This window comes from Dipteris shenzhenensis, chromosome 27 (genome assembly GCF_047967505.1).
Source record: "Dipteris shenzhenensis isolate YYH24624 ecotype China chromosome 27, Dip_SZ_1.0, whole genome shotgun sequence".
In the NCBI taxonomy this organism is placed as follows: domain Eukaryota; kingdom Viridiplantae; phylum Streptophyta; class Polypodiopsida; order Gleicheniales; family Dipteridaceae; genus Dipteris; species Dipteris shenzhenensis.
The window spans coordinates 51,944,386-51,953,733 of record NC_141622.1 but is presented as its reverse complement, the minus strand read 5'-3'; the positions used below and the strand labels follow the sequence as shown (position 1 = coordinate 51,953,733).

Sequence of the window (9,348 nt, the reverse complement as noted above, 5' to 3'; positions counted from 1 at the left end):
CATCAAGCTGGTAGAGGGGCCCTTTAGAGACCTAACTGTCTGGCTGGAAGACCAAACTGCCTGCTTGGATGATCTAGCCGAGTGGCGTATCGAGTCTAGCCTCATAAAATGGACCAAATGGTCGGGCCTGGCAGCCCAGATACGATGTGTTTCCAAAACTTGCCTGGGCTAGTTAGGCAGCACTTTGGCTGGTCTACTTCCTCTATCTTTGGGACCCTTGTTTGGAATCCTTATGGTTCATGCATGTAGCTCAGAAAAATCGGCATGCATCCTAGGGTGGATGCTCGTGACAATTCATCTCTTTCTAATGGTGTACAAGAGTTGACTCCTCTCAGCCAAAAAAAACTAGGAATATATAATAATTTGCCAGTAAACAGTTTGCTTTTTCACCGCCAGACCCTTAAACCATATCTGTAACACCTCCACTCACAATCTGCAATAAACTAAATTAAAAATGTGGAGCATTACGGAAAACTTCATTTTAGGCCAGTAAATCAACGTAAAGTAAATATTTATGTAGTTGCCACCGCGTCTCCGCAACAAATAAAGAAGAATTCCAATGGTTTGACCTTGAAACAGCCCATCTGATGTATACATTCCACACTTTGTACTGTCGTTCAAGTTAACCACTACCACAATAGATGACTCAAGGGGACAACGAAATTTGAGCTTTACACTGCAACCAAAAGTAACGCAATCATAAAGATTGGGGCATTCATAAAGCCCGAGTCTCATCAGCACCACCATCGCAATATTAACAAGGGGGCATGAATCCCCGCTATCACTGTCTTCACTTGACAGGGGAGGGGAGAAAACAAGCTTTAGAATGTGACAAAGATTCAGATTTAGAAACCCCTCTTAACTCCCCCACATCTAGCTCGAAGGCAGTGCCAACACAAAACTAACACGGCAAAATGCGTTTGAATTGAACAAATAATGCTTTAAAATGTAGACGAAGAAGCCGTGTAATAGAATCCTACGTGCGCCTCACATTACTTTTCTTACAAGCAAGCTAAAATCCTCGATTTGCACCGCAACTCTACAAAGAACCATCCAGAGCAGGAAGCTCTACTCCATGAATTTCGAAGGAAATTGATCCTGCAGACATGCTGTCGAGCAGCGTCTCTTCTGCGTAGATTTTAGCAGGAATGATCCATAAACGCAGCATTGAGTAAAGCTCCTCACAAATTGCCCCCTGTCTAAACTACGCAAGCTGCCACCACGATGTGAAAGAGAAGATCCATTAGGCCATCTGATCAATCTGTTGTCCTTGGAAACCAGCGCCCTTCTTCATAGGAGAGCTTGCGAGCTAAGCTACGATTACAGAATAAGATGCCGGTGTTGCTTAAACCAGACATGTCTATCGCAGTACCATCTCCGTCTCGATATCCAATGTCTCCGTCTGTGTCTCCCGGTTCAGCATCACCATCATTGTCTCCAACTCCTTTGGATTTACAATCCCAGCTCCTGCCTCCGCCATCTCAAGCTCCATTTGCGGAATCGCCCTGACCATCCCGAGGGCCCCGACCTCCATCATCACCATAGCCATCCTCAGATCAGCTGCTGGGTCCGTCGTAATCTCCGCCCGTGCTAAGACTAGAGCGCCGATCATGGCCATTTCCATCTCCATCTCCATTCTGGAAGGGTCCATGGATCGCCCAATTCAGCCCACCACCTCAAATCAACCAAATGGTGATGTGAAACATTCCAGCAAAGCCCAAAAAGCTTTGAGTGTGTGGGGAGGGAAGCGCGAAATGAGCAGGCAGGCGAACGAGGGCGGGAAAGCCCACGACGTAGATGCCAAAGCGTTGAGGCAGCCACCTCATTTCCGGTTCGACACGAGAAGACGACAAAACACTAACGAATGGCCACTACAGGCTGCTCACTGCTCAGTGGCCGCTCATCCCATCCACCACTGCACGACCCACCCGAGTGCAGGTGCGCAGGCCATCATTTGGTTTACACGGTTGGCGGTGGCCTTTCATGCAACGAGGCTCATGATTTTTGTTACACTCGTTTGGCCACGTTGGTGCTGGATGACCCTACCAGTCTGCTTCTTGCGCGTCTCTAGCCATCCTTGCTAATCTAGATTTTTGTTGGACTCATTTAGCCACCCTAGACCTACATGACCGCAGAGCCAATCCGCAATGTGACAGCCTCCCGATCAGTCTGCTTCTAGCCATCCTTGCTAGTCTGCCTCCCTGCCAATCTTGCCCATCACATAGGTAGCCTTCCACATAACCCTTGAAACCTAGAACCCGAGTGAGAAGAAATGATACAGGAGAGGATGACAAACATTTCTTGAATGTATCTAGCAGATTACAAAAGTTGAATGTTTGCCCCACTCATAAATTCTTAGAGAACCTGCTAAACGTGGCATCAATGTCCTCATGTGTATGCCCTAGCATCAAGAGGCCTAATTGAATAGTCTTGAAAACACATCTTGCTACCATTAGAGAAAAGTATGCATTAAATGTATCTATTCTTGTTCGCCGATGCACAATTGTCTAGCTAGAGTACCAAGTTCTCTAGCAGCTTTCGAAAAGGGTTTCAAGAGTAATATTCGCATATGGAGAGGATCAACATCAAATTCATGCATGCGGTTGTAGCCTCCATAATAGAAGTTGTCATGGTATTCGTGTAAACATTAGACCACCATCTGATGTCTCCAAATCTGCATTTTTTATCATGTTATTTGCAACAATTTTACATTAGCCACCCATATTGGAAAGCTACTTACCTCCAGAACTTTGATGATAGTCCAATACATTTCTTGAGCACAAAACATTTAGAAGCCAAGCGTTGCTTCTTGGAATCTCTGCACGGTCATGTGTCCATCCTCCCTAGGTTGCACAAACAAAATGAAAGGGATCTAGTTGTAAGGTTGGGGTCAAATGGTCACAAACCTTTGATGTTGAAGTGCCCATAATGACCATGTCCATGCCCATGAGTATCATTCCAAAGAGTGACACTTGTAATTGCCATCTAGAATCGGTGTCCTTTGACCTCACTTGAAGTCTCGGCTGTCTTCTTTTGGTCCATCTAATCATAAATCATGCACAAGTATTTATTTGGATTCATCGTGGAGTACTTATGCCATACATAGTAGAGTTCCTACAACTTTATTGCTGTATCATGTGCTTCTTTCCTCCATCAACAAGTTGCACTCCTTTTGACTTTTTGTGGCTACCAACTAAGCCTTCATCCCATCACATATTTCATTTAGAGAATTGACTAGTCTTAGCAAGGGTTACATTCCTGAAGTTTGTGTTCCAAATCCTACCAAATGTAGATGCAAATAGGCTCTCATAACCCCATTGCTTAAGTGAAGTGTTAACCTCACGTAGGATGTCTATCTGCTTACATGCCTCTGATATCACTAACTGTGTCTCTCTAGAGCCATCCAACATGGTTCTACTCTTGTGAGTGAGGCACATGCTCTGAGTTATTGTCCACAAAGTCTTGCATGAGAGCCCTGCCCATACTTGTGTGCTTCCTACTCCTCCTAACAATCCCTATGTTCCCATGCACATATCATCATGCACCATTCTCAAACTACGATAAAATGATGTCTTTGGTATGTTATGCATCTTGTACCATTCTCTGCAACACATTACTCACCTTGCAGTTGTAGCATACCCTCCCAGCCACCATGTCATGATGCCAAGCCATTAACAACATATTATATACAAAGTTTGTACGAGATTCCAAAGAGCTATCCCAAAAATTCTTCCTAATTTCCACAAGCATCTCTCGATCAGCTCATTGGCAAAACCTGCTATCACAGCAACAATCAATGGAAGAAACTTGTTGCAATGATTCCAATGACATTGTGTACATTGATGCTGGAGACTCAGAGTCTCTTTGATTAAGCTTCCTCTAAATCAAATGTATCTTCTCTTTTTCGAAAGTGGAGCAACATCCCTTACCAACATTCTATTGGTGACCATCTCATCTATACTAGCATACTCATCCATGGTCACATGTTATTGCAATGGGCTTCCATCCAGTATGGTTACCTACTTGATCGGCCACTTAAGTAGACTAAGAGAATTGATGTCTTGGATAGAAGACTATCAGGCACTTGTTGTAGCTTTCTCTTTCTTCTTAATACCCACACCAATGCCATCATTGCCCAACAAATCAAAGCTCATATAGTCATTTTGAAAAATAGATAAGATCACACCTTCCCTAATGGTCTCTGTCATGCTTTCATCCCACAAGCCAACCCTTTTCTCCTTCCAAGCTTCATGAATGTAGTTGTCAGTTTCCAATGAAGAAATGAGCATTTCTTCGACGTAAGGTTGCTCAAGCTCACTTGTTGTAGCCCCTTTCGCTATTGGATCATCTAAAGCAACACCATCAATGTGCTGTAGAGAGGTCTTCGGCCACTTGACAACACTCCAAATTGCTTCACCGATACTCATTGCATCCATAGTGGGAAATGGCACGGGCGTCTCATTATTGATAAACTTCTCCACTATGACTGACACATATCTATCCCAATCGTCGCACCACTATAATACCCATTTGGATCAATCACATATACTGAACCTATTCATTCCCCACCACCATCTTAATATTTTCCCCGCATCTAGTACCCATTCTCTATCATTTCAATTATGGGAAATAAGACTATGAGCAGATTACAACCAAAGAGATTCATACAACAATCCAACAAGAATCGTTAGATGGACTTAGGAGAACACATGCTAGTCTCCCCTTGCAAAGCAGGAATTTTCAAAAGTTTGACTTTGCAAGGGGAGAATTCTCACCGCAAAGTGAAAATTTCCAAATTTTCAAGGAGAAAATAAATCTAGTGCCATTCTCCCATTGCAAAGACAATATTTTTATTGGGACATATCAATGGAAGAATGGCCATATCAATGGGACATATCAATATTTTTGTAATTTAAAAATGTTGGATTTACAAGGGGAGAACGGCACTATTGACATTCTCCCATTGCAATGTCCTAATTCAAAATTTAGCTTTCCAATGGGAGAGCAGGATTCTTGCCATTCTCCATTTGCAAAGCTGAAATTTTGTGCTAGGGGAGAATGGCACTAGACAATTACTCTAGGAATGGCACTAGTGCCATTCGCCCATTACAATGTCCTAATTCAAAATCTTGGTTTTGCAAAGGGACAAAGGAAATAGTGCATCAGGACATTGCAATGGGAGAACGGCACTTGTGGCACTCTCCCCTTTAAATGTCATAATTCAAAAATGACGGCTTTGCAAGTGGAGACCATTCTCTCATTGCAATGTCTTACTTCACTTTGGAATGTCATAACTCAAAATTTTGACTTTGCAAGGGGTGAATGGCATTAGCGTGTTTGAGATGTGTAGAACGTTTAATGCTAGCCTAATATTATCATCCTATTAATACTAACCTCTAAACATACTAACTATTAAAGCTATTGGTTAAAATATAATAAAGTAACCTAGTGAGCAAACTATCACACTTCAAAACTAACACTACAATGTATACATATTACAAACTACTTGGGTAATCTATTAATAATTAAAATAATAGCATCACTCAGAGATTACTATTTTCAAATAAATAAATAAATAAATGTGTGTGTGCGTGTGTATTTATATATTTGTGTGTGCATGCGCATTGTTGTTTGAAAGCACACACACAGACACAAGCATGCACACATGCTTTCATTTATGTGTGTGTGTGTGTGCATGCATGCATGCACAAAAGCAGGCAATCCATAGCCACAATTTGAAAGTAGACGATCTACAACCGCAATGTGAAAGTAGGCCATCTACAACCACAATACGATTTTTGCATTTTAGCATGTATTACAAAACACTTAAAAAGATGAGAAAAACAAAACAAAAAACTAACCACCTTACCGTGACCTCCACAAAGGCCTCTTGATCGCCTCACGAGTCATCGCCTCCAAACCTACCTAAAGCATGCTCTAGAAGAATATAGGCAGGCTGTAGAAGACCATTGTCAGGCTCTAGAAGATTGTAGCTCTAGAAGGCTCCCAATATGACCATCACCAAGCGCTACAATGTTGAAAGGTCTGTGTGTGTGTGTGTGTTTTTGTGCATGTGCGTGTGCGTGTGCATGTGCGTGTGCATGTGCGTTTGCATCTATGTTCACGTGCGCGGTGTGTGTGTGTGTGTGTGTGTGTGTGTGTGTGTGTGTGTGTGTGGTCTCTATTAATATCTCCAATCTCTCTCATTGTTTGGAAGTCTCTCTCTCTCTCTCTCTCTCTCTCTCTCTCTCTCTCTCTCTCTCTCTCTCTCCCCCTCCCTCTCTCTCCCTCTCTCTCTCTCTCTCTCTCCCCCTCCCCCTCTCTCTCTCTCTCTCTCTCTCTCTCTCTCTCTCTCTCTCTCTCTCTCTTTCTCTCCCTCTCTCTCCCTCTCTCTCTCTCTCTCTCCCTCTCTCCCTCTCTCTCTCTCTCTCTCTCTCTCTCTCTCTCCAATAGTAAAATGAAATTCAAATTCAAATGTGTATTTTCATTTTCAAATTGTGAAATGATTCAAAATTTGGAACTCTCACTCAAATTAATTTTGAAATAATTTGAACTTTGAAATCATTTAGCATTTGAAATTCAAAATCAAATTTGGAATAAATTGACATTCAAATTTATATTTATAAAAATTTAAAATTTACAATAATTTGAAATGAGTAGAAATTGTGAAATATTTTAAATTAAATTTCATGTGGAAATCCTTGTTTAATATGGGCTTGGAAGAGACATATGGCTTGCATACGACTTGGAACTCATGATATGAGGTTCAAGGGGAATGGGACCAGTGCCATTTCCCATAGTCTACTATGAGGTTCTAGGAAATGGCTTGGCAATAGTGCCATTCTACCCATTGCAATGGGAGGAATGGCACCATTACCATTCCCCACAACCTCACATGAGGCTTAACATGGAGGACATCATGGCCCTGATTGCATACAATAAGGCAAGAATGTGGCTTGACAATGGACATGGAGGACAACATGGTCTTGATTTCTTCCACCCATTGCAAGGGGATAATGCCCTCCAAATATAAGTATGACATGAGGGAATGAGACTATTTGGGATTATCTAGGATCATAGTTGGGAGGTTATAAGCATTCTAGGGCTCAAAGTTTTTCATAGCTATTTTTCTTACACTGTCAACTTTTAAAGGATGGTCTGCTGAGTATAGTTCTTTGATAGTATCGTTCTCATAGATATTATTCTTATTTACCAATGATTGCAAGGGAATAATAGCACTAGTGCCATTTTTCGGAACATACTATGATGTTCTAGGGAATGGCACTATGCCATTCTTCCCATTGCAAGGCGGAGAATGGCACTAGTGTCATTGCCCACATCCTTATAGGAGGCTGTGGAGAATGTTACTGCTGCCATTCTTCCCATTGCATTGGGAGAATGGCACCAGTGCCATTCTACCCATTGTTTATGCCCACTACATGGGGCTCCATGGGGATAATGGCACTAGTGCAATGCCACTCAAATAAGGAAAGAATCTGGCATGGAATAAAAACTGAGCATTATGCAAGATGTTTGATTTCAAGATGTTTCTTATAAGCACTCTAGGGCTCAATTTTTAATATTATAGGTATCATTCTTACACTATGAAAATTTATTTTAGGTCGTATTCTAGGGAATGGCACTGGTGAGGTTCTAGATAATGGAACCAATGCCATTATTCCCATTGGAAGGGGAGAATGGCACTAATGTCATTTTTGAAAACCTGCTATGCAAGATGTATCATTGCATGATGTTTCTTATAAGAATTCTAGGGCTCAAATCATATCATAGGTAATTCTTTCTAGGGAATGGCACTAGTGAGGTTTTAGGGAATGGTGTTAGTTCCATTCTTCCCATTGCAAGGGGAATGGCACTACTATTTGGGAAAATCCAAGGTAAAGGATTTATGAAAGAATTAAAATAAATCCCTAAGTATCGATCAGATTCCAAGCAAATCTTTGGTTGGTTTCTTCGAGATCTTTCTTATCCGAACCAGTGAGAATCCACATACCCATCCACATGGGTAGTTGCAAATACTCATACCCCTTAAAATACTTTTGGAGCCATTGCATTACAATCCTTTTAGGAAAATCCAAGACAGAGAACCAATGCAAGAATCAAGACAATTCCCTAAGTATTCATCACATTCCAAGCAATCTTCTGCTTGATTTCTTCAAAATCCTCATTGTCCAAACTAATTAATATTTGTACCCCACCGAAACTAGCACCATATCTCTGCAAGGGTGTACGCCTTGGCTACAAGCTACAACATCCCTCTCATGTCATCCGATACTCTATGCTTGGCATTGTACCTGCTCCATGTTAATTAGCCACTATAAAGGGTGTCGCTATGAATAATACATCTCTTTGGGATCTGACCACCGCTCCCACTCCATGTGCTCTATGTTCATTTCCCTAGGAGTGCGGTTTAAATTGAAGCACTCTTGCATGGGAATTGGACGCTCATAGACCTCTAAAAACAAGGCTGGTGGATTTGGCAACCCCAAAAAAGGAGTATGCCTTGAAGTAAAGTGCTTTTGCAAAAATCGATCTACTTCTAACCACCAGGGTGGGCAAGGCAGAACATGAAAAAAAAAGAATGGGCACATAGTTACCAGCAAAAAACACAACTTATGCAGCTTCCATTGCAACTTTTGTACAGATGCTGCCTCGCTGTTGTTATCTCTGCAAAATCCTAAGAGAAGGCCTCATACTTCTACTGCCAAGATTCTTCATTCATGGCTGCATCCCCTTTTCCCTTGTCCACTGTGCCTCCATCTCTGCCTGTTGAACCCAAAATGTGCTATGTGAGGGTGCCCACTGAGCCTACACTTACATCTAGACTCAAAACTACATCAGAACCACCACCCACTTTTGCATCTAGTTCTTGATGGTCAAAATCCAAACTTTGGCACCTCTTCGAAACAACGATGTATTGCCAGCATGCGATTTGTGTGCTCCACTCATGTTGAACCTTTTTTTGCAGTGCTCCCATGAGGTCCTCTAGGTGCTTGACATTGATTGACATGATCCTCAAAATTGTGACCAAATACAATTCCAATGCATCTAATGTTTGCCGGTGTAGCAACTTTGCATTATATTTTGGACATACTTCACATGGAGCTATTGTGTAGACTCTAAAGTAACTTCTACTTCCTGCACTCATGCTTTGAGAAGATTGACTCAATTCTCCATCAACTACATACGCTCTGCTTGGACCCGCATGGTTGTTTCCCATAGTGTGTAGACTTTTGATTGTAGTTCTGCAACAACTGTCTCTGTTGGGACTCCTGATCATCAGACCGTTGGTTGGTCATTATAATAAGGAATCGGGCACATGATGCAAGC

The 9,348-nt window shown here is 41.9% G+C and overlaps 1 protein-coding gene across 1 annotated transcript; it reads right to left on the bottom strand.

Annotated features, from left to right (window-relative positions):
* Positions 1 to 966: 966 nt before the first annotated feature.
* LOC147884480 (uncharacterized) lies at positions 967 to 1,853 on the bottom strand. Its single transcript, XM_087399038.1, has one exon. The coding sequence runs from the start codon at positions 1,649 to 1,651 to the stop codon at positions 1,361 to 1,363; it is 291 nt and encodes a 96-aa protein (XP_087255164.1). The 5' UTR covers positions 1,652 to 1,853; the 3' UTR covers positions 967 to 1,360.
* Between the last annotated feature and the right edge of the window lie 7,495 nt (positions 1,854 to 9,348).

What these genes read in the sequence shown, in the direction of transcription:
- LOC147884480 (XM_087399038.1), bottom strand. Translation starts at nt 1,651, where the DNA reads ATGGACCCTTCCAGAATGGAGATGGAGATGGAAATGGCCATGATCGGC.